Genomic DNA, 26,110 nt, shown 5'->3' with positions numbered 1-26,110 from the left:
AACTTCACGCTTTTTACACGGGTCCGAGGCAGACTCGGATCTTCCCGCCTTGCTCGGCTAACCCGAGCACGCCCGAACGTCATCATCCCGCTGTCGGATTCTTGCGAGGCTCGTATTCTATCGCGAGACTCGGATTCTATATAAGGAGCCGCGCGTCGCCGCCATTTTCACACGTGCATTGAGATTGATAGGGAGAGGACGTGGCTGGCGTCCTCTCCGTTTAGATAGAGAGTGAGACACTTGATTTACTGGAGCATTAAGAGTACTCAGAGAGTGCAGAGTTTTGCTGATAGTTATACTAGTGGTGACCACCAGTTTTATTTATTATTTAATATAATCCGTTCTCTGCCTGAAAAAAAACGATACACAGTCACATACCATATCTGTGCTCAGCCTCAGTGTGCTGCATGATAATATCATCTATGTATATCTGACTGTGCTGAGTAGTGCTCACTGCTCACACAGCTTAATTGTGGGGGAGACTGGGGAGCAGTTATAGCAGGAGTACATATTTAACAGTGCACACTTTTGCTGCCAGAGTGCCAGTGTGACTGACCAGCAGTGACCACCAGTATATTGTCTGCCTGAAAAAGTTAAACACTCGTGTGGTGTTTTTTTTTTTTAATTCTATAAACGCATTCTGCTGACAGTGTCCAGCAGGTCCGTCATTCATTATATTTCTATCTTCTTCATACTAGTAGTTTAGGAGTCTGCAGTGCTGACAGTGTCCAGCAGGTCCGTCATTATACAATATATACCTGTCCTGCAGTAGCGATATATATATATTTTTTATATCATTATCATTAAGTCTATACTAGCAGACGCAGTACGGTAGTCCACGGCTGTAGCTACCTCTGTGTCGGCAGTCGCTCGTCCATAATTGTATACCTACCTGTGGTGGGTTTTTTTTTTCCATCTTCTTCATACTAGTAGTTTAGGAGTCTGCACTGCTGACAGTGTCCAGCAGGTCCGTCATTATACAATATATACCTGTCCTGCAGTAGTGATATATATATATTTTTTATATCATTATCATCCAGTCTATACTAGCAGACGCAGTACGGTAGTCCACGGCTGTAGCTACCTCTGTGTCGGCAGTCGCTCATCCATAATTGTATACCTACCTGTGGTGGGTTTTTTTTTCCCATCTTCTTCATACTAGTAGTTTAGGAGTCTGCAGTGCTGACAGTGTCCAGCAGGTCCGTCATTATACAATATATACCTGTCCTGCAGTAGTGATATATATATATTTTTTATATCATTATCATCCAGTCTATACTAGCAGACGCAGTACGGTAGTCCACGGCTGTAGCTACCTCTGTGTCGGCAGTCGCTCGTCCATAATTGTATACCTACCTGTGGTGGGTTTTTTTTTTCCATCTTCTTCATACTAGTAGTTTAGGAGTCTGCAGTGCTGACAGTGTCCAGCAGGTCCGTCATTATACAATATATACCTGTCCTGCAGTAGTGATATATATATATTTTTTATATCATTATCATCCAGTCTATACTAGCAGACGCAGTACGGTAGTCCACGGCTGTAGCTACCTCTGTGTCGGCAGTCGCTCGTCATCCATAAGTATACTAGTATCCATCCATCTCCATTGTTTACCTGAGGTGCCTTTTAGTTGTGCCTATTAAAATATGGAGAACAAAAATGTTGAGGTTCCAAAAATAGGGAAAGATCAAGATCCACTTCCACCTCGTGCTGAAGCTGCTGCCACTAGTCATGGCCGAGACGATGAAATGCCATCAACGTCGTCTGCCAAGGCCGATGCCCAATGTCATAGTACAGAGCATGTAAAATCCAAAACACAAAATATCAGTAAAAAAAGGACTCAAAAATCTAAAATAAAATCGTCGGAGAAGTGTAAACTTGCCAATATGCCATTTACCACACGGAGTGGCAAGGAACGGCTGAGGCCCTGGCCTATGTTCATGGCTAGTGGTTCAGCTTCACATGAGGATGGAAGCACTCAGCCTCTCGCTAGAAAAATGAAAAGACTTAAGCTGGCAAAAGCACAGCAAAGAACTGTGCGTTCTTCGAAATCACAAATCCACAAGGAGAGTTCAATTGTGTCGGTTGCGATGCCTGACCTTCCCAACACTGGACGTGAAGAGCATGCGCCTTCCACCATTTGCACGCCCCCTGCAAGTACTGGAAGGAGCACCCGCAGTCCAGTTCCTGATAGTCAGATTGAAGATGTCAGTGTTGAAGTACACCAAGATGAGGAGGATATGGGTGTTGCTGGCGCTGGGGAGGAAATTGACCAGGAGGATTCTGATGGTGAGGTGGTTTGTTTAAGTCAGGCACCCGGGGAGACACCTGTTGTCCGTGGGAGGAATATGGCCATTGACATGCCTGGTGAAAATACAAAAAAAATCAGCTCTTCAGTGTGGAAGTATTTCAACAGAAATGCGGACATTTGTCAAGCCGTGTGTTGCCTTTGTCAAGCTGTAATAAGTAGGGGTAAGGACGTTAACCACCTCGGAACATCCTCCATTATACGTCACCTGCAGCGCATTCATCATAAGTCAGTGACAAGTTCAAAAACTTTGGGCGACAGCGGAAGCAGTCCACTGACCAGTAAATCCCTTCCTCTTGTAACCAAGCTCACGCAAACCACCCCACCAACTCCCTCAGTGTCAATTTCCTCCTTCCCCAGGAATGCCAATAGTCCTGCAGGCCATGTCACTGGCAATTCTGACGAGTCCTCTCCTGCCTGGGATTCCTCCGATGCATCCTTGCGTGTAACGCCTACTGCTGCTGGCGCTGCTGTTGTTGCTGCTGGGAGTCGATGGTCATCCCAGAGGGGAAGTCGTAAGACCACTTTTACTACTTCCACCAAGCAATTGACTGTCCAACAGTCCTTTGCGAGGAAGATGAAATATCACAGCAGTCATCCTGCTGCAAAGCGGATAACTGAGGCCTTGGCATCCTGGGTGGTGAGAAACGTGGTTCCGGTATCCATCATTACTGCAGAGGCAACTAGAGACTTGTTGGAGGTACTGTGTCCCCGGTACCAAATACCATCTAGGTTCCATTTCTCTAGGCAGGCGACACCGAAAATGTACACAGACCTCAGAAAAAGACTCACCAGTGTCCTAAAAAATGCAGTTGTACCCAATGTCCACTTAACCACGGACATGTGGAGCAGGGCAGACTCAGGACTATATGACTGTGACAGCCCACTGGGTAGATGTATGGACTCCCGCTGCAAGAACAGCAGCGGCGGCACCAGTAGCAGCATCTCGCAAACGCCAACTCTTTCCTAGGCAGGCTACGCTTTGTATCACCGCTTTCCAGAATACGCACACAGCTAAAAACCTCTTACGGCAACTGAGGAAGATCATCGCAGAATGGCTTACCCCAATTGGACTCTCCTGTGGATTTGTGGCATCGGACAACGCCAGCAATATTGTGTGTGCATTAAATCTGGGCAAATTCCAGCACGTCCCATGTTTTGCACATACCTTGAATTTGGTGGTGCAGAATTATTTAAAAAACGAGAGGGGCGTTCAAGAGATGCTGTCGGTGGCCAGAAGAATTGCGGGACACTTTCGGCGTACAGGCACCACGTACAGAAGACTGGAGCAACACCAAAAACGCCTGAACCTGCCCTGCCATCATCTGAAGCAAGAAGTGGTAACGAGGTGGAATTCAACCCTCTATATGCTTCAGAGGTTGGAGGAGCAGCAAAAGGCCATTCAAGCCTATACAACTGAGCACGATATAGGAGGTGGAATGCACCTGTCTCAAGCGCAGTGGAAAATGATTTCAACGTTGTGCAAGGTTCTGCAACCTTTTGAACTTGCCACACGTGAAGTCAGTTCAGACACTGCCAGCCTGAGTCAGGTCATTCCCCTCATCAGGCTTTTGCAGAAGAAGCTGGAGACATTGAAGGAGGAGCTAACACAGAGCGATTCCGCTAGGCATGTGGGACTTGTGGATGGACCCCTTAATTCGCTTAACAAGGATTCACGGGTGGTCAATCTGTTGAAATCAGAGCACTACATTTTGGCCACCGTGCTCGATCCTAGATTTAAAAACTACCTTGGATCTCTCTTTCCGGCAGACACAAGTCTGCAGGGGTTCAAAGAACTGCTGGTGAGAAAATTGTCAAGTCAAGCGGCACGCGACCTGTCAACATCTCCTCCTTCACATTCTCCCGCAACTGGGTGTGCGAGGAAAAGGCTCAGAATTCCGAGCCCACCCGCTGGCGGTGATGCAGGGCAGTCTGGAGCGACTGCTGATGCTGACATCTGGTCCGGACTCAAGGACCTGCCAACGATTACGGACATGTCGTCTACTGTCACTGCATATGATTCTCTCCCCATTGAAAGAATGGTGGAGGATTATATGAGTGACCGCATCCAAGTAGGCACGTCAGACAGTCCGTACGTATACTGGCAGGAAAAAGAGGCAATTTGGAGGCCCTTGCACAAACTGGCTTTATTCTACCTAAGTTGCCCTCCCACAAGTGTGTACTCCGAAAGAGTGTTTAGTGCCGCCGCTCACCTTGTCAGCAATCGGCGTACGAGGTTACTTCCAGAAAATGTGGAGAAGATGATGTTCATTAAAATGAATTATAATCAATTCCTCCATGGAGACATTCACCAGCAGCAATTGCCTCCACAAAGTACACAGGGAGCTGTGATGGTGGATTCCAGTGGGGACGAATTGATAATCTGTGAGGAGGGGGATGTACACGGTGATGAATCGGAGGATGAGGATGAGGTGGACATCTTGCCTCTGTAGAGCCAGTTTGTGCAAGGAGAGATTAATTGCTTCTTTTTTGGTGGGGGTCCAAACCAACCCGTCATTTCAGTCACAGTCGTGTGGCAGACCCTGTCATTGAAATGATGGGTTGGTTAAAGTGTGCATGTCCTGTTTATACAACATAAGGGTGGGTGGGAGGGCCCAAGGACAATTCCATCTTGCACCTCTTTTTTCTTTTATTTTTCTTTGCGTCATGTGCTGTTTGGGGAGTATTTTTTGGAAGGGCCATCCTGCCTGACACTGCAGTGCCACTCCTAGATGGGCCAGGTGTTTGTGTCGGCCACTTGGGTCACTGAGCTTACTCACACAGCTACCTCATTGCGCCTCTTTTTTTCTTTGCGTCATGTGCTGTTTGGGGAGTATTTTTTGGAAGGGCCATCTTGCCTGACACTGCAGTGCCACTCCTAGATGGGCCAGGTGTTTGTGTCGGCCACTTGGGTCGCTGAGCTTACTTACACAGCTACCTCATTGCGCCTCTTTTTTTCTCTGCGTCATGTGCTGTTTGAGGAGTATTTTTTGGAAGGGCCATCTTGCCTGACACTGCAGTGCCACTCCTAGATGGGCCAGGTGTTTGTGTCGGCCACTTGGGTCGCTGAGCTTAGTCACACAGCTACCTCATTGCGCCTCTTTTTTTCTTTGCGTCATGTGCTGTTTGGGGAGTGTTTTTTGGAAGGGCCATCCTGCGTGACACTGCAGTGCCACTCCTAGATGGGCCAGGTGTTTGTGTCGGCCACTAGGGTCGCTTAGCTTACTCACACAGCTACCTCATTGCGCCTCTTTTTTTTCTTCTTTGCGTCATGTGCTGTTTGGGGAGTATTTTTTGGAAGGGCCATCCTGCCTGACACTGCAGTGCCACTCTTAGATGGGCCAGGTGTTTGTGTCGGCCACTTGGGTCGCTGAGCTTAGTCACACAGCTACCTCATTGCGCCTCTTTTTTTCTTTGCGTCATGTGCTGTTTGGGGAGTGTTTTTTGGAAGGGCCATCCTGCGTGACACTGCAGTGCCACTCCTAGATGGGCCAGGTGTTTGTGTCGGCCACTTGGGTCGCTGAGCTTAGTCATCCAGCGACCTCGGTGCAAATTTTAGGACTAAAAATAATATTGTGAGGTGTGAGGTGTTCAGAATAGACTGAAAATGAGTGGAAATTATGGTTATTGAGGTTAATAATACTTTGGGATCAAAATGACCCCCAAATTCTATGATTTAAGCTGTTTTTTAGGGTTTTTTGAAAAAAACACCCGAATCCAAAACACACAAAAAAATTCGGTGAGGTTTTGCCAAAACGCGTTCGAACCCAACGGCCGCGGAACCGAACCCAAAACCAAAACACAAAACCCGAAAAATTTCCGGTGCACATCTCTAATTATCATTACAGCATGCTAATGACCAGCACCAGCTAGCCACACATTTGGCCATAAAGCATGAGTATTAAAAATATATTTGTATTTAACTCTCAAAATGATGCAATTTTTATACGTTCACATCTTTAGGGAGACATTGGGACTGATAGTGATGTCAATGGTGATAGTGATTTCACATAGCACTGATCATTTTCAGTTCCAGGCCTATGTGACCCTTAATCTGGCCCTAGATGCCTCTAATAGTCTTTTAATGACTACCTCAATTGGAACAGCTGTCAGAATGTTCTTGTTCTTTCCAATCACCAAATTATAATACTGTACTTATGAAAGTCCTAAATTAAAAAAAAAATCTGACTATCTTCCTATTGTCAGTCCATGTACAATATAGTGTAAGTGCACATATAAGATACATACCATCTATCTATGTTTTCAGAAGCACATACTCAATTTTCTGATCTACAGTATTATCAAGATGCAGCACAGTATAACAAATTCCATTTGTATATACGATTTCTACTCCTCATACAATGCATCATGTGCACATCATACATGTGTTGAGTAAGATTACTATGCGATGCGCGTCCCCGTGGGTTAAATGTTACATCCTCTGATCATACATGCAGCCCATATTATCCGTCTTAATCGTATGCACTGTTTTATGCACATGCGATGCATCGTACGATTTTCAGTGGCATTTCCCTGGACTTTTTTTTTGTGAGGCACATGATCGATTGTTTAATGACAGGTTGTTAGCACATTTTGTGTCACGCGTGTGTCCGGGACTGCCAAGAAGCTGCCGGGGGTGGGGTTGAAGGGAAATCGTGATATGACTCACATCGGATGCTGGTCGTCCTGAAGTATCGCCAGCATTACTCATATTTTAATAACAGTTTGGGCTAAGTTTAGTATTATTTGCCATTTTACAGTGAGCCAGGAATGTAATTAAGGGACAAAACAACACCCTATACTGTGTAATCCTACTCGTTAAAGCATACTAATAAACTAGGCTAGTTATCCAATTGATAATAAACCCCTGTTATACCCACAATACAAGAAACACCAAAGCAATGCACAATGTGTTGATCATGCTCTGAGTGCTTGTTTGTGAAAGACGGCACTGCAGATAATCACACAGGAAGAAATTTGTATTACAGGGAGAAAAAGAGTTATTCTTATTTTTCTTAACTGAAATAGAAATTACTTTTTATAAGACTGAGCTTTACATCTGCTTTAGAGTTTAGACCTATATAATTTTATTTTAATAATGGAGAATGCTATTTATTTACTATGTATTCATTACATAAAATGTACATATATGCATAAAAAACCATTTAATTATGTCTCATATTAAGATTTCCATGAATAAAACAAGCTGAGTTTCCATACTATACAGTGTTTTATATGCACAGTGTCGGCAGTGGTAGAGGAAATGGCGATTATACAAAAAGCATCTGCATAATACTTTTTGTTTTGATGAAGCATTTGTTTCAATGCCCTTTATGGTCTGAAAATGCTTTAAATTGTGACACCCAGTAATGAAGTATATGGTATGTAAATCGCAGTCATATAAACAGAATAAACTCAATACTGTACATCTGATATGTCTGAATCATTCTTTGTGAGATTTCTTGGCCAAGATAAAAAATGATTGGATTTGCCAAATCTTTATGTGCTCCGGGTAGCTGAAAAAGAAACTTGCTGATCCAATTGTATTAGAGGAGGATCATAGCTAACAATTACCTAACTCCCAGCTGATGGAAGAGTGTTATTCCCAGTCCAACTAGTTCAAGCCTGGGTAACCTGTGGCTCTCCCGGACCTGTTAAACTACAAGTTCAAGTATATATTGGCAGATAATCAATAGATCGCACTTTATACTGGGATTTGTAGCTTTATAATATCTAGAAAGCAACAGGTTGTCCAGGCCTAACTTAGTCCCTGTCCCATAAAGAAATCACCAACTCCCAAGATCTTGGGAGCAGACAAGTCTTGTAACAGGATTGGTATGTGTGTAAAATGTGGCTGAAAATAAGGATGCCATATCTATCAGTGAAGGGTGTGGTACAACATGTGGACATTCAGAATGTTGACGTTGCCATTGGACATTCACAATATCAACATATGACATGTCTACTTGCACATTGGTGACTTGGTCATACTGTTGACATTGTGCTTGTGGACATAACATAATTCTACTTCTAGAACCCTAACCCTGCCCTAACCGCAGACTAATCTTAAACCTGTGTTGTTGACATTTGGACTGTTGACATTCACAATGATGACATAAACACCATGATGATATTGTGAATGCTGAGATATTGACCATTGTAACATTCTGAATGTAGACATAATGGCTGCATATCTTAAGGGAATGTTCATAATGGCAGCAGATGGATAAACTGTAACAAAAGCCATAACTTACAATTACAGTCCAGTGAACCTGTCTGTAGGATATGCCTGTGAAACAGAAGAAAGTATGTTAGGAGGTAATGGCTTCTACTAATAACATTATTTGTGCAGGTTTGTGGTTTTATTCTGATGCAAGAATCAAATTGATGAATTCACAACTTTTGTGATCTATTGCTGTATATAGGGATGTGATATCATGTGTTACTATGGTATAGTATTCATAATAAGATAAAAGCTTCCTGCAGGTGTTAGTGCAATACCCATTAAGATAATGATATTCCTAGATTAACTTCACGAAGTCTACAGCTACTGCAAGGGCTGGAATTCAAGTAGAGCAATGGAGGAACTTGGAAGCCCCTAAGTGTTCAAGCTCCAGTAAAGACTTATCTTTGGGTATTGGGTAGTGAACATGTTGGGTGGACTCGGTGGAGTAATGAAGAAGAGGCATACAGATAGTAAAGCAGATCATGTGGTATCAACGAGGATGCATTAGGTACTGGATTCAGACTGACAGGTTACAGAAGTAGATAGTGATACAGAGCTATGTCCGAAAGCTGGCTGAGGCCAGAAGCAGAATGTGATCAAGGGCATAGTCTAATTAACAGGCAGAAATCAAGACACGAGAAAAAGAAAGAATCCAAAGGCAATCTGAATCATAAAAAAGAAGCACCCACAAAAACTCAAAGTCTGTGCAGACAAAAAAAAACAATGGCAAGAACTTTTCCAAAACCAAAATGTGTGTGGAAAAAACCCTCATTTCAAGTTAATTGAAGAATCATTTATACAATAATCCATTCTCTGAGTTCTCTTTATTTTACACTGGGAGAAGGGGGGTTTGATATTTCTCATCAATGAAATCTCAAGGGTAGCTGAGAATAGCCTTCGGGTACTCAGTTGGAAGAGACGTTACTCCAGACTCCAGCACACAAGGAAGTGTGTTGGAATGAGCCCATGGTTACTAGCTGACAGCTGGTATATAATCAGTGGAAAAAAATAACATATCTATCGTTTGTCCCCTAACAGCTCCACATGGAGATCCGGAAACCACATTGCTACTTTTTATTATTATTATTATTATTATTATTAGTATCATCATTTATTTATATGCTACCACAGTATTCTCTTGTATACAGTGGGGAAATGCATTAATACAAAGAAATGGAGGAAAAACAAACAAAATACAGAAACAAAAACAAAAGATATTTAATCATAATAACCGCAATAGCAAACTGTTTTGCAGTGAAATGCAAGAGACACAATATAACAATGTACAGGTGGATAAATGATGCTACTTTGCAACAGACAGAACTGATCTGCCAGGTGGGTGTGTAATGGGCAGGTTGTGGGTTTGCCATGGGCATGTTGTGGGAGTGTAAGCTGACTTTCATGCTCATTCATAGCATGCAGACAGAGACCAGAGATGGGACATCTATTGCAGGCAAATCTTTTGCTCCCAACATGGTGTGGGTGTAAGTGCAGAAACTAACTTTGATAACTGTAAGTGGAGAACCAGTGTGCTTTGATCAGGGATGATCAGCCACTGTTCTCCCAGGTCCTTTGTAATATAGATTAATATAATTTGGCATTTGGGACATATCGTGGAGTAAAAGAACAAATTAGGCAGTTGGGTAGATTTATCTACAGAAACGTAATTACCTTGTATGGGGCCAAGATACAGCTATCAACTTGGAGCTTTTTTTTTTTTTTACCTTCCTCTGTACTGAGACACCAATAGTGCAGTGTAGTATAGTATTTATTGACTTGCTACAGTATTTGTGTGTGTGTGTGTGTGTGTGTGTGTGTGTGTGTGTGTGTGTGTGTGTAAATATATATATATATATATATATATATATATTTATATATAGGCACTCACTTTATCCAGCACATTGGAAAAAGCAAAACAAGCCAACACTCACGATTTTGATGAAAAAATGTAAGATTTATTCCATGTTAGGGCAACATGTGTACATACAGGCACAGCACGACAGCTGTTTCAACCGACATAGGTCTTCCTCAGGGGCTATAAGAACTGAGTGTAACACAGGGATATATACATGAATTGGCGCCAAAAGCAAAAAAAGTTAACAGCCAATGATGGGAGAAGGAGGCGGGACGAGTCCTGTATGCGGCTCCCTCGTCTCTCCTGCTCCGTCGCATCATCACTAGTGTAAACAAAGCCGGCACCTTCCCTGGCAATTGCTCAAGTGCGCTGTGCACAGAGCGGGGGTCTCGAGTGCAGCCGTGTCAGCGCTCGCATTAGGGACGGGAGAAGGTACCATGCATGAGAGTGCAAAAAAATCAATAAACTAGCGTGAAAAAACAAAAAGAGGAGGGTCTAACTAATAAACAAAAATAAACATGACACTGGCATAAACAAAACACATGTGGGCATATGTACATACAAAAAAACAAAACAAAAGATTCCGCTGGAGCCAATCATCCAGGTGGTGTCAAAGCATGCTGTGGTTGTGTAACATCATGTATCTAAAGGGAGCAATATGAATTATTAGTGGCATTCTAAGCATCAAAAAAATTGGACCAAATAGTGTGATCCAGTCACATGCTGGATCAATGTCCTCAGCCACATTACATGCAGATGCAACAATTATCAATGGATGATGACATAGATGATAATAAATGACACACGGCGGTGTCAGTGGACAGACCTGGCATCAAGGGTTGACACATGTAGTTATAAATGACAGTGTCTATGGGCAGAACAATAAAGCCCAGCGGAACATCTGTTAGAACCTCACACATTACAGTGAGTAAACGGCTGTACTAGAAAAGACACCGAGGCAAAGATAGAACAGGATGATGTGTCCATAACTGTATACAAAGTCCCATAGATGGTATAGGGCAAGGGGCAGAAGAGCAAGCAGTTGCACCCAGGTACCGCATAAAGCATGTGCGGTGCAATTAGATGTCAGGGTGGTGAGATGAGGCAATACAGGAGGTGATAAGAATAGAGGGAAGGGAAGTGGGGCTTCATGAAAAAAGAGAAAAACACAAAGTGTCTAGAGATTGGCCAATGGGTAGTCCGTGACCATGTGTGGCTAAGTGATGAAGTTACAGCACCCAGTATTCCCAGGTCGTCCCCAACACTGTTACTGACTGGGCCCAACACTGCTTAGTTTCCAAGATCGGACGGAATTGGATGTCGTCCAGTGTGGTATGGCTGTAGAGATCACTAAAATTCCACCGCAGAGGTCAAACCGGTACTGCCTGTAGTAAGGCCATGCTAATGATGGAGGCAAAGAATGGCAGAAAAGAGATGCCGAAGAAACAACATAACTACCACAACCCCTAGAGTATCGAAAAGTGTAAAGACACATCAAACCATGATAACCTGAACAGTGTATAATGACTGACACACGGCGGTGTCAGAGTGCTAAGATAAGCAAATAAAGCATAAAGTAATATTGGACACACTGAGGTGTCTGAAGAAATTAAACCAAAAACAATGGCTGAATCGCTTCACAAGAAACAACCCAAACGAAAGTCTTCATTGAGGCCATTGGGCATCAAAGTATGTAATCTATGAATCCACTAAAGCTGACACTACCTGTTACCACAAACTCGGCTATGACCCCACAGGGAGTTACAAAAGTGAAATAGACTCAATTATACAGATGGGACTCAACAATGGATATATCAACAAGATCACAGCTGAATTCATGACCACTGCACATCCCAGGATACCCTTCATGTACACACTCCCAAAAATTCATAAATCTCTTTCTCAACCTCCTGGACATCCTATCATCTCAGCAAGGGGGTCCCTGTGCCATTCTTTATCTCAATTGGTTGATTTTTATCTACAGCCATTGGTCAAGCAAACGGTCAGCTTCATCGAGGATACGTCGGATTTTTTGAGGAAACTTGAATTAGTGCGCAACATCACTGATGATACCCTGTTGGTGACTCTTGATGTCTCGAGTCTTTACACCAATATTCCGCACTCACAAGGGATTGAAGCATGCAGGGAACTTCTTACAGACAAAGATGCCTACTTTGGTCCACCTGTGTCCTTTTTGTTGTTACTCATTGATATTATTCTCAATAAAAATTATTTCCTTTTTGAAAATTGCTTCTACTTACAGAAACAGGGGACCGCCATGGGTTCGAATATGGCGCGTTCTTACGCCAATATCTTCATGGCAGCCTATGAACAGGTGCATATTACTGGTAATCCTTTTTTGGGTCAGTTTTTGGCATTTTATGTACGCTACAATGATGACTTATTTTTCATTTGGCAAGGCAGTGAAGAGAACCTTTTGGCTTTCATCGATGAACTGAACTCACTTCCAGGTACTATCAGGTTTAGCCTGACTTTCAGTAAAACACACATCAATTTCTTGGATGTATCCATCAGAAAGGAGGACAACAAGCTTTTGACCTACATTTACAGCAAGGAATCAGACAGGATACTCTGCTGCTACATTCAAGCTTCCACCCTGCACCCTTAAAGAGAGGGTTACCCTTTTCACAACTACTACGGGTGATCTGCATCACTTCGGATCCAACTGCTATCCCGGCTGCATTGGAGTCCATGTGTCAACGATTTCTTGACAGAGGCTACCCCAAGAAGGAGATTGATGATGCCCTTTCCAGGATTGGACAAATCAAGAGGGAAGATGCTTTATTCAAAAAGAATCGTCCTGCTGACAGTGAACGGGACAGGTTAAACTTCAGCAATATGTTCACAACAGTCTCTGGCTTTATCCGCAACAAAATTTGGGAACACTGGCACCTGAATGCGAGTGATCCAGTTCTCAACAAAGAGCTTTCCATGATTCCCAGATTTGCCTACAGACGGGGACCGAATTTGAAGGACCTTCTAGTTAAAACTAACTTTTCTCAGAAAAAGACTAACAAAACCATCTAATTGGCTGACAGAGAAACCCGGGGTGTACAGATGCACGGGATGTTCCAACTGTCCATTTCTGTTATTGGGCAATCGCTTCATTAACCCATTTGACAATAAGGAGTATTCAATTAAATACAGTCTGGACTGCAATAGCCGCTTCGTTGTCTATGTACTTCAATGTCCATGTAATCGACTGTATGTTGGCAAGACTAGCAGAATGCTCAAGGGACGACTTAGCCAACACCGTTCTTCCATTAAAAAATGCCTTATGTCCACAGATGCCACTGGAGACTTTACAAATTTACCTGTTGCTAGACACTTTAAAGAGGCAAAACATACGGTCAATCAACTTAAATGTTGCATCATATACCAGATACCGCCATTACAGCGGGGAGGTGATCGTGACAGACTGTTGCTTCAAAGAGAACTTCAGTGGATTCATAGATTACATACTTTGACGCCCAACGGCCTCAATGAAGACTTTCGTTTGGGTTGTTTCTTGTGAAGCGATTCAGCCATTGTTTTTGGTTTAATTTCTTCAGACACCACCGTGTGTCCAGTATTATGTTTTATTTGCTTATCTTAGCACTCTGACACCGCCATGTGTCAGTCATTATACACTGTTCAGGTTATCATGGTTTGATGTGTCTTTACACTTTTCGATACTCTAGGGGTTGTGGTAGTTATGTTGCTTCTCCTGCATCTCTTTTCTGCCATTCTTTGCCTTCATCATTAGCATGGCCTTACTACAGGCAGTACCGGTTTGACCTCTGAGGTGGAATTTTAGTGATCTCAAAAAGGCATACCACACTGGACAATGTCCAATTCCGTCCGATCTTGGAAACTAAGCAGTGTTGGGCCCAGTCAGTAACAGTGTTAGGGATGGCCTGGGAATACTGGGTGCTGTAACTTCATCACTTAGCCAAACATGGTCACGGACTACCCATTGGCCAATCTCTAGACACTTTGTGTTTTTCTCTTTTTTCATGAAGCCCCACTTCCCTTCCCTCTATTCTTATCACCTCCTGTATTGACTCATCTCACCACCCTGACATCTAATTGCACCGCACATGCTTTATGCGGTACCTGGGTGCACCTGCTTGGTCTACTGCCCCTTGCCCTATACCATCTATGGGACTTTGTATACAGTTATGGACACATCATCCTGTTCTATCTTTGCCTCGGGGTCTTTTCTAGTTCAGCCGTTTACTCACTGCAATGTGTGAGGTTCTAACAGATGTTCCGCTGGGCTTTATTGTTCTGCCCATAGACACTGTCATTTATAACTACATGTGTCAACCCTTGATGCCAGGTCTGTCCACTGACACCGCCGTGTGTCATTTATTATCATCTATGTCATCATCCATTGATAACTGTTGCATCTGCATGTAATGTGGCTGAGGACATTGATCCAGCATGTGACTGGATCACACTATTTTGGTCCAATTTTTTTGATGCTTATAATGCCACTAATAATTCCTATTGCTCCCTTTAGATACATGATATTACACAACCACAGCATGCTTTGACACCACCTGGATGATTGGCTCCAGCGGAATCTTTTGTTTTTTTGTATGTACATATTCCCACATGTGTTTTGTTTATGCCAGTGTCATGTTTACTTTTGTTTATTAGTTAGAATCCTCCTCTTTTTGTTTTTTCACGCTAGTTTATTGCACTCTCATGCATGGTATGCAGGTACCTTCTCCCGTACCTAATGCGAGCGCTGACACGGCTGCACTCGAGTCCTCCGCTCTGTGCACAGCGCACTTGAGCCGTTAACAGGGAAGGTGCCGGCTTTGTTTACACTAGTGATGTCACGACGGAGCAGGAGAGACGGTGGAGCCGCATACAGGACTCGTCCCGCCTCCCTCTCCCGTCATTGGCTGTTAACTTTTTTTGCTTTTGGCGCCAATTCATGTATATATCCCTGTGTTACACTCAGTTCTTATAGCCCCTGAGGAAGACCTATGTCAGTTGAAACAGCTGTCGTGCTGTGCCTGTATGTACACATGTTGCCCTAACATGGAATAAATCTTCTTCAATTTTTTCATCAAAATCGTGAGTGTTGGCTTGTTTTGCTTTTTCCAATGTGCTGGATAAAGTGAGTGCCTTTATGTTATTTTACTGCCTTGCACCATTTATGCATTTATGACTATGGTTTTGAGTGCTGTCACTTCCCCCATATAATATATATATATATATATATATATATATATATATATAGTTCCAGTATGACCGGCACTCCAAACAGCTTATTTAAATACCTGGGTGCCCTCCCACGGTCCAAGCAGAGCAAGTACAAAGAGCAAATTCAGGCGGCACTCCACGGATTTTCAAAACAAAATGAGACAGCTACACAGGCTTGATTGTCAACGTTTCAGGTGCTGTTTAATAACACCTTTCGTCAGGATACAAACAAAGCATATACAACATACCTTATATAGATCACCAGTGCAGACCCTGATCACCTTCACCGCCCATTTCCGGTCGCGGGTGCCGTCATCAAGCACGGCCGTCCACAGCTGACGGGAAAACGGGTTTCCTAGCAACCAAACATTCACCTCGTCACCTCCGTGCTCAAAGTCTCCCACCCCCCCGGGGTCCGCCCACCGGAAGCGCATCAAATCGCGTCAACCAACAGGCGGGCAGTGGAGGCAGGGCCCATTACCCAGGCAACGAGTAAACAATAACAATGAACCACCAAACAGTGTGCGGATTCCTGCTAGATAGCGTCACAAACAAATGAGGAATATGGCAGTAACTCTCTATACTGCATCAAACTATACATAAAACTGCTATGGTTCATTAAGTGAGTCTGGATAGTGCAGTACTCAAAGGATCAGTAGTTTTAGGGATTAAGACAGAGATGTAATGTAAACTGATTCCAAAACAGCTAATAATTACTAAGATCCATAGGAAAAATCAGAACATCATGGATAAGCAGCTTCCCCTGAAACAATAAGTATGGCCAAAATCACATAATAACCATACCTATACTTATAATAATTTCTTGAAAAATACAACAACATCAAAAATATCCTATGAATTATAAAATTCAATGGAGTTAAGGCATTGATCCACCTATTCATAAAACCAGATCAATTGTCAAATAAATTGAACCATTAATTTAATGCATACTTAATTGGGAAAGCTTGTTAGTACTGCTTCCAAACCTATTAGGTACATTGCATCCTAAATATAAAGTGCTTGTTAGTGCTACTTCCAGACACATTAAAACCAAAGCAGAGCAAAACCATTTACAAAAAGCATAGAAGAGATACATTTTCGTTAAGGCCCATTGGTGAAACAGTATTGAGATCATTTATCCACCGTGCCTCCAATTGCAGCAGCTTCTTATTTCGGTCACCCCCTCGCGACATTGGGGGAACATGGTCCACCAATTTGTAGCGCAAAGTAGCCATACTGTGGCCCATTTCCTTAAAGTGACGCGCTACTGGCTGTTCGGTGGCTTTACCCTCCAAGGCCATTCTAATGGCGGATCTATGCTGTGCAGCCCGCTCCCGGAATGTACATACGGTTTTACCTATGTATGCTAGACCGCATGGACATTTGATGATGTAGATGACGAATCTTGAGGTACAAGTCAGCACATGCTTGATAGCAATTTTTTTACCAGAGTGAGGATGAAGTACTGCTGGTCCCGTTTCCAGGAATCTACAAGTTGTACATCCCGTACACCTGTAAGACCCCGGAGGCTTGCTTAAAAAATGAGACCTAAGCTCCCTTTGTGGTGATATTATATCAGAGTGTACCAACCAGTCCTTTAAGTTTCTTCCTCGACGATGGCACTTAAGTAAAGCACTATTGTGAAGTGCTGGGATAGACTTATCAGAACTGATAATAGGCCAAAATGTATTGGCATTCCTCCTAATAATGGTACTGGCCGTCGTATAGGTAGTCACCAAAGGTACCACCTTTCGTGCGGATTTAGTTTTTCTGAGTAGACATTCTTCCCGTGGTAATGCCAATGCTTTTTCTTTGGCCTTGATCAAGTCATGCCTTCTATATCCTCGTTGAAGGAATTTTTCCATCATGTTATTAATTTCTCTCTCTGCATCCATGTCGTTACTTGAAATCCGTTTTGCTCTTAAAAATTGGGAGTAAGGAAGACCTTTTTTCATGGCTTCCGGATGGAAGCTCCTTGCGTGAAGCAGTGTATTTTTGTCCGTGGGTTTATGATATATTGATGTAGATAACGCTGTTCCTATTCTTGTAATTTGGACATCCAAATAATGGATTGTGTCAGTACTCACATCATAGGTGAATTTGATGTTTGCGTCCATTTGATTAATGAGTGTCATGTGACTCACAAAATCATTTTGTTTGCCGGACCAGACTAGAAGCAAATCATCTATATATCTCAAAAATAAGATGATGTCGTTAGCAAAGGGTATATTCTCCAAAAAAAGCTTTTTTTCAATGGACAGCATAAACGCGTTAGCAAACGCTGGGGCCACGTTACTCCCCATCGCGCACCCCAAGCGTTGTAAAAAGAAGGTCCCGTCAAACATGAAGAAGTTTCGGGTAAGGGTTTTCTCTAGCAAAAGCAAAAAGAAGTCTATATCAGGACCCTTATAGTGTGGTTTACCTATCAAAAGCCGCCTCATTGAAGAAATTCCCTCTTGATGTGGGATATTTGTGTACAGACTTACTACATCTATGCTTGCTAACACACATTCTTCGGGTAATTCTGTACATTTCTGAAGATGGAGCAGAAGCTGTGTAGTGTCCATGAGTACCGTCTGCTCTGCTTGAATTACCGGCTGTAAATAGAAGTCAAGGTATCTGGAGATTGCATTATACAACGACCCACGTGCTGAGATTATTTGCTTCTAGTCTGGTCCGGCAAACAAAATGATTTTGTGAGTCACATGACACTCATTAATCAAATGGACGCAAACATCAAATTCACCTATGATGTGAGTACTGACACAATCCATTATTTGGATGTCCAAATTACAAGAATAGGAACAGCGCTATCTACATCAATATATCATAAACCCACGGACAAAAATACACTGCTTCACGCAAGGAGCTTCCATCCGGAAGCCATGAAAAAAGGTCTTCCTTACTCCCAATTTTTAAGAGCAAAACGGATTTCAAGTAACGACATGGATGCAGAGAGAGAAATTAATAACATGATGGAAAAATTCCTTCAACGAGGATATAGAAGGCATGACTTGATCAAGGCCAAAGAAAAAGCATTGGCATTACCACGGGAAGAATGTCTACTCAGAAAAACTAAATCCGCACGAAAGGTGGTACCTTTGGTGACTACCTATACGACGGCCAGTACCATTATTAGGAGGAATGCCAATACATTTTGGCCTATTATCAGTTCTGATAAGTCTATCCCAGCACTTCACAATAGTGCTTTACTTAAGTGCCATCGTCGAGGAAGAAACTTAAAGGACTGGTTGGTACACTCTGATATAATATCACCACAAAGGGAGCTTAGGTCTCATTTTTTAAGCAAGCCTCCGGGGTCTTACAGGTGTACGGGATGTACAACTTGTAGATTCCTGGAAACGGGACCAGCAGTACTTCATCCTCACTCTGGTAAAAAAATTGCTATCAAGCATGTGCTGACTTGTACCTCAAGATTCGTCATCTACATCATCAAATGTCCATGCGGTCTAGCATACATAGGTAAAACCGTATGTACATTCCGGGAGCGGGCTGCACAGCATAGATCCGCCATTAGAATTGCCTTGGAGGGTAAAGCCACCGAACAGCCAGTAGCGCGTCACTTTAAGGAAATGGGCCACAGTATGGCTACTTTGCACTACAAATTGGTGGACCATGTTCCCCCAATGTCGCGAGGGGGTGACCGAAATAAGAAGCTGCTGCAATTGGAGGCACGGTGGATAAATGATCTCAATCCTGTTTCACCAATGGGCCTTAACGAAAATTTATCTCTTCTATGCTTTTTGTAAATGGTTTTGCTCTGCTTTGGTTTTAATGTGTCTGGAAGTAGCACTAACAAGCACTTTATATTTAGGATGCAATGTACCTAATAGGTTTGGAAGCAGTACTAACAAGCTTTCCCAATTAAGTATGCATTAAATTAATGGTTCAATTTATTTGACAATTGATCTGGTTTTATGAATAGGTGGATCAATGCCTTAACTCCATTGAATTTTATAATTCATAGGATATTTTTGATGTTGTTGTATTTTTCAAGAAATTATTATAAGTATAGGTATGGTTATTATGTGATTTTGGCCATACTTATTGTTTCAGGGGAAGCTGCTTATCCATGATGTTCTGATTTTTCCTATGGATCTTAGTAATTATTAGCTGTTTTGGAATCAGTTTACATTACATCTCTGTCTTAATCCCTAAAACTACTGATCCTTTGAGTACTGCACTATCCAGACTCACTTAATGAACCATAGCAGTTTTATGTATAGTTTGATGCAGTATAGAGAGTTAATGCCATATTCCTCATTTGTTTGTGACGCTATCTAGCAGGAATCCGCACACTGTTTGGTAGTTCATTGTTATTGTTTACTCGTTGCCTGGGTGATGGGCCCTGCCCCCCCTGCCCGCCTGTTGGTTGACGCGATTTGACGCGCTTCCGGTGGGCGGACCCCGGGGGGGTGGGAGACTTTGAGCACGGAGGTGACGCGGTGAATGTTTGGTTGCTAGGAAACCCGTTTTCCCATCAGCTGTGGACGGCCGTGCTTGATGACGGCACCCGCGACCGGAAATGGGCGGTGAAGGTGATCAGGGTCTGCACTGGTGATCTATATAAGGTATGTTGTATATGCTTTGTTTGTATCCTGACGAAAGGTGTGATTAAACAGCACCTGAAACGTTGACAATCAAGCCTGTGTAGCTGTCTCATTTTGTTTTGAAAATCCGTGGAGTGCCGCCTGAATTTGCTCTTTATATATATATATATATATATATATATATATATATATATTTATAAGGTGATTCAAATGTAACAGTACACCCTTTTGTTTCAAAAACTGTGGAGGAAATGTGAAAACTGAATACTCTAGTAATGTATGGGTGAGGTGGGCTATCTTTTAGGGTATGTACCGAACATGGGCGCCATCTTGATATTGGCCATCTTGAGCCTAAGTCAGTTTTTTCAAATGGAAAGGAGATCGTGTAACATGTCAAACAACATCAGAATTTGCTGAAAAGTTTATTGCTGCAAACAGATAGAGCAGTTATGGTTTAAAAGTTACAACACTTTTTTTTTTTTTGGAATTACAGGCATAACTGTTCTCCATAAAGAACAGTCATTTAATGTGTGGGCGTTGTGCTGTGTTGTGGGCTCTTCACAAAGGATGTCAAAACCATTGTTAAGGTTGTCTTGTCAGTAGAACTTTTTGGACGACCACTCCGTGATTTGTCAGCCACAGTCCCAGTTTCTCAGAATTAGGAAATTAGGCACCTGACAGTGTTATCTGAAATTGAAGGTCTTTCTGGGTACCGGTTGTTAAAATATGCAGCTATGACATAAAAACTTTGTTTTCCAGACATCAAAATGACCTCAATTTTCTCCTCTTTTGTCAAAGCCATCTTCAGCTATAACCTGTAACAAAAAAAGTGTTGTAACTTTGGAACCATAACTGTTATTTCAAATATGTTTGCAGCAATAATCTTTTCAGCAAATTCTGATGTTGTTTGACATGTTGCACAACTCCCTTTCCATTTGAAAAAAATTACTTAGATTCAAGATGGCTGATTTCAAGATGGCGCCCATGTTCGGTACATTCCCTAAAAGATAGCCCACCCAACCCATACCTTACTGGAGGATTTGATTTTCCTATCTCCTGCACAGTTTTTGAAACAAAAGGGTGTACTGTGCCTTTCGAATCACCCTCTATATATGTATGTGTGTGTGTGTGTGTGTGTGTGTGTGTGTGTGTGTGTGTGTGTGTGTGTGTGTGTGTGTGTGTGCTTAAAGAGCCATGAGAATATTTTATTGCAAAGAATACGTGTGCATTTCATTTTAACATATTTAGCTATTAGACCTTTGCACCATTCAATCATTTCTGTTAAAGGGCATTTTTCTCATCACCTTGTCACAAAAGATTACACTCTTGACCATATCAAGAGAATTCTATGCTGGTCAGCTCTTGTTTTATGTATGTAATATGCCTAGAGGCAAAGAACACGGTCTCCTATTTACAGCAGGGTGGTAAATATTTTACGCGGAACAAGGAATTGTTTTGCCAAGCAGACCTTATCTTATCACCTTTTGTGAGGTGGAAGATTACAGTGCTGTAGCTACAGCTTCTTTATATTACAAGATAAAATTTGCATTTTTTATTTTATTTTACATAAATGAAGTTATTGTTATGTATTTATCATTACTATCATTATTATTACATTATAAACACAAAAAAGAGTGATAAACAATATAAAATAATCTGCCCACTATATGCAATTTTTCATTATAGATTGTAGCCCCAAAACGTCAGAGACTAGATGCAGCAGAGGCTGATTTGAAGATTCACATGGAGAAACTCAAAATTAAGAGAGAGGAGCTGAAGGAAGTGACTGCCAAACTCAGGATCCTTCAGGACCAGTTGTCTCAAAAACTATCAGAGAAGAGAATCCTGGAGGAAAATATTAATTTGACAAAGTAAGTAATTTATAAATTTAAAATCTAAAATAATCCCACAGAAGACTTTGAATTGTCCAGCTGGTCAGAAAAGCTGGGAACACAACCTAATAACTGCAGTATACACACAGGAGTCAACTTTTATAAAAAAAAAATACTGGTTTTATTTATTTTGGCGATGTATAAATCAGATTATGATTCATTTCAATTTTGCAATGTAAACATATATACAAAAAATAAGACTGTAAAAGTAAATTCATGCGTTCCATAAAGTGCCTCAAAAAATATATATATATATATGCAGTATATATATATATATATATATATATAAGTCAAGCATAGATAGAGGGCTACCCATGGTGTAGGGGCCCTCTGATGAAGTCTAAGATGAAACGCATTAGGGCACAGCTTCGTGACATCACCTTCTCCGGCATGTGTGTGTTCCCGTGTGAGCGGCTCCAGTAATCTGGCCCGCGGCGATTCCTGGTGGTGGTGGTCAGCGACGGGTGGTGAGACTCCTGGGCATTCTACATTGGAGTTCTAGACATTGCCATGAGGTTTTACATACCTGACATGTGGTAACCAGCCATACTGGTTACATTGCGGTACGGGGCATTTACATTTAATGCTGTACCATACATTGTGTTTTTAAAACATGAAATCATTGGTTTTACGCTATGAGGCGCCCTCTCTCTATGCTTGATTAACAGATACTATAACCGAGGGATTCCAGGTTCTCTTGGAGAGAAGCGGTCTGACATTTTTATGGACATTAGTGGTTTGAAAGGACTGGAGTGTATTGTGAAGCACTAAGTCCAAGTGTGATTTAAAGTTATCATTATTCATCCAAGGACAGTGCGGTGCTTCAACTTTTTATATATACAGTGGGGCAAAAAAGTATTTGGACAGCCATCGATTGTGCAAGCTGACCCACTTAAAAAGATGAGAGAGGTCTGTAATTTCCATCATAGGTACACTTCAACTGTGAGAGACAGAATCTGAAAAAAAACAGGAAATGACATTGTATGATTTTTAAACAATTTACTTGTATATTCTTGTGAAAAATAAATGTTTGGACACCTACCAAGCAGCAAGATTTCTGGCTCTCAAAGACCTGTTACTTTTTTTTAAAGAAGCTCTTCTATCCTCCACTCGTTACCTATATTAATGGCACCTGTTTGAACTGGTTATCTGTATAAAAGACACCTGTCCACACCCTCAAACAGTCAGACTGCTACCTCTCCACCATGGTCAAGACCAGAGAGCTGTCTAAGGACACCAGGGACAAAATTGTAGAGCTGCACAAGGCTGGGATGAGCTACTTGACAATAGGCAAGCAGCTTGGTGAGATCAACTGTTGGAAGAAATACAAGATCACTGACAATCTCCTCGACCTGGGGCTCCATGCAAGATCTCACCTCGTGGGGTATAAATGATCTTGAGAACGGTGAGGAATCAGCCCAGAACTACATGGGGGGACCTGGTCAATGACCTCAAGAGAGCTGGGACCACAGTCACAAAGGTTACCATTAGTAACACACTACGTCGTCATGGATTGAAATCCTGCAGCGCCCTAAAGGTCCCCCTGCTTAAGCCAGCATATGTCCAGGCCCGTCTAAAGTTTGCCAGTGACCATCTGGATAATCCAGAGGAGGATTGGGAGAATGTAATGTAATCAGATGAGAGCAAAATCAAACTTTTTGGTATAAACTCCACTCGCCGTGTTTGGAGGGAGAAGAATGATGAATAGCATCCCAAGAACACCATACCCACTGTGAAGCATGGGGGTGGAAACATCATGCTTTGGGGCTGCTTTTCTGCAAAGGGGACAGGACGACTGATCCGTATTAAGGAGAGGATGAATGGGGCCATGTATCGTGAGATTTGGGGCAAAAACCTCCTTCCCTCAGTAAAAGCATTGAAGATGGAACGTGGCTGGGTCTTCCAGCATAACAATGGTCCCAAACACACCGCCCGGGCAACTAAGGAGTGGCTCCGTAAGAAGCTTTCAAGGTCCTGGAGTGGCCTAGCCAGTCTCCAGACCTCAACCCAATAGAAAATCTGAGGAACTTTTTGATTGTCCAAATATTTATTTGTATATTTATATACAAATAAATTGTTTAAAAATCATACAATGTGATTTCCTGTTTTCTTTTTACAGATTCTGTCTCTCACATTAGACGTGTACCTATGATGGAAATGACAGACCTCTCTCATCTTCTTAAGTGGGTCAACTTGCACAATTGGTGGCTGTCCAAATACTTTTTTGCCCCACTGTATATATATATATATATATATATATATATATATATATATATATATATATATATATATATATAATATATATATATATATATAAGTTGAACATTTTTCTTCCAAAATATTGTAATTGTGCATAGTGATACGTGCATAGTATTACTTTACTAAACTGCTGTTCTCAAGGGGAGTGATTCAGAGAGGGGCGGAGGAAAGATATCTGGCACAAGCGCCCAATGCTTTTCCCATACCTCTCAACATGACCCTCTCCAGGAGGGACAGAATGCTCTGCTCCTGGACTTCCCTCTTAATTTATGATTGCTATCACCTGTGCTGAACACCTTTCTTATCCATTAACCTGCTCAAAACAGGTGCCGGCAATAATAAATTAAGAGGACAGTCCAGAAGCATAGCATTGTGTCCCTCCTGGAGAGGGTCATGCTGGGAGGTATGCTTTTTCTATGTGCATGGCCACCACCAGCGGATGCATATCTGAATTGCATGGAGAGCCATGCAATTTTGATAGGTGTCCTGAGCAGTGACTGGAGTGGCTGGTGTTGGCGGGCATGTCAGGGGCATGCTGGTATCAGGGACTGTGCCGGAAGATGCAGTTCCATTGACCCTGGCAGCCAAAACTCCTGAGATTGTTTAGAAGTTCGATGGTGCAGCCAGTGTCCACTGGATGATGCGCCTTTGTGCACACTGCTGCAGGTTAAAGCTACAGCCAGTGGGATTCTCTATAGACAGCCCATCGACTGCAACATTAGCATGATATGCAGTAGCGTTTGTGACAAACTACTCTGTTCCTTCACCTCTAAGTTACTCCCATTTGGGCAGTTGTACTATGCCTTGGAGAGAGATAATGTGGAGAGAGTTATACTTCTTTCAGGCCGCCAGCTTGTAACAAGGGTTATTGCATAAGAGTGCGCATAACCTGTGTTGCTATGTGGTTTGAAAAGGGGCAGGGGAAATATCCCGGGTCAAGCGACCCAGTATTTCAACCTGGTAGTGACCAGGGTTGAACGCGGTTTCAACCCTGGTCGCTGTGCGGTGTGAATGGAATGAATTTCAAACCTGGGAAAGCCGGGTCACTGTGCGGTGTGAATAGAAAAACCAGGTCGATGCGACCTGTTTCCCATTCACACTATAGTCATGTGATCTCCAAGTGCCGTCACCACTGAAGTCACCAACCCGGCAATATGTCGTGTTGGGAATGTCAGTGGAAAGGGGCCTGAGTGGGTCGCACCCGGAAGGCACCCGTGTGTGGCTCCTGAGTGTGACCCGCGACCTGCGGGCTGAATGGGGTATTAAAGTATCAACCAATCAGCTCATAACTGTCATTTTTAAAACGCAGCCTGTAACAAGGCAGTTAGGAGCTGATTGGCTGGTACTTTATCTCTCTACACTTTATCACTCTCCAAGGCTTAGTACATCTGCCCAGGGGCATCTCTAGAGAGGAGGGGACCCATGTGCAGACTCGTGTGTGGGCCCCCTCCTCTCCCGTAGCCGTCATGCCGCTGCTAGCGCTCTCAGCACTCTAGACTCTGGCACAGTACCAGAGTCTACAGCGCATGCGCAGGACTACGAAAAATGTCCGCCGCGTCATTTTACCAGAGTCCTGCGCATGCGCTGTAGACTCTGTCACTGTGCCAGAGTCTCTAGTGGTCAGTGCACTAGCAGCGGCGCGACAGCTACGGGAGAGGAGGGGGCCCACACACGGTCAGCGATGGGCTCCGGAAAGGTAGGTACAGGAGAAATGGGGGCAGTGTGTGCGGTGTGGCCCCCCCCCAGGACTCAGGGGCCCGTGTGCACTGCACACACTGCAC

General features: G+C 42.8%; 1 protein-coding gene and 1 pseudogene across 1 annotated transcript in view; one reads left to right on the top strand and one right to left on the bottom strand.

The window, feature by feature from the left end:
* Positions 1-26,110, top strand: part of LOC134934622 (dynein axonemal heavy chain 3-like) — a 1,803,147-nt gene that overhangs the window by 1,521,573 nt on the left and 255,464 nt on the right. The window contains exon 59 of the mRNA XM_063930015.1: positions 21,865-22,049. Within this exon, the coding sequence (XP_063786085.1) occupies positions 21,865-22,049 (185 nt within the window). The remainder of the gene's footprint in view (positions 1-21,864; positions 22,050-26,110) is intronic.
* LOC134937646 (5S ribosomal RNA) lies at positions 11,614-11,733 on the bottom strand (annotated as a pseudogene).

The sequence above is a fragment of the Pseudophryne corroboree genome, chromosome 6 (assembly GCF_028390025.1).
Source record: "Pseudophryne corroboree isolate aPseCor3 chromosome 6, aPseCor3.hap2, whole genome shotgun sequence".
NCBI lineage: Eukaryota > Metazoa > Chordata > Amphibia > Anura > Myobatrachidae > Pseudophryne > Pseudophryne corroboree.
Note: the sequence above shows the minus strand (reverse complement) of the source record. Positions and strands in the feature narration are given on the sequence as shown.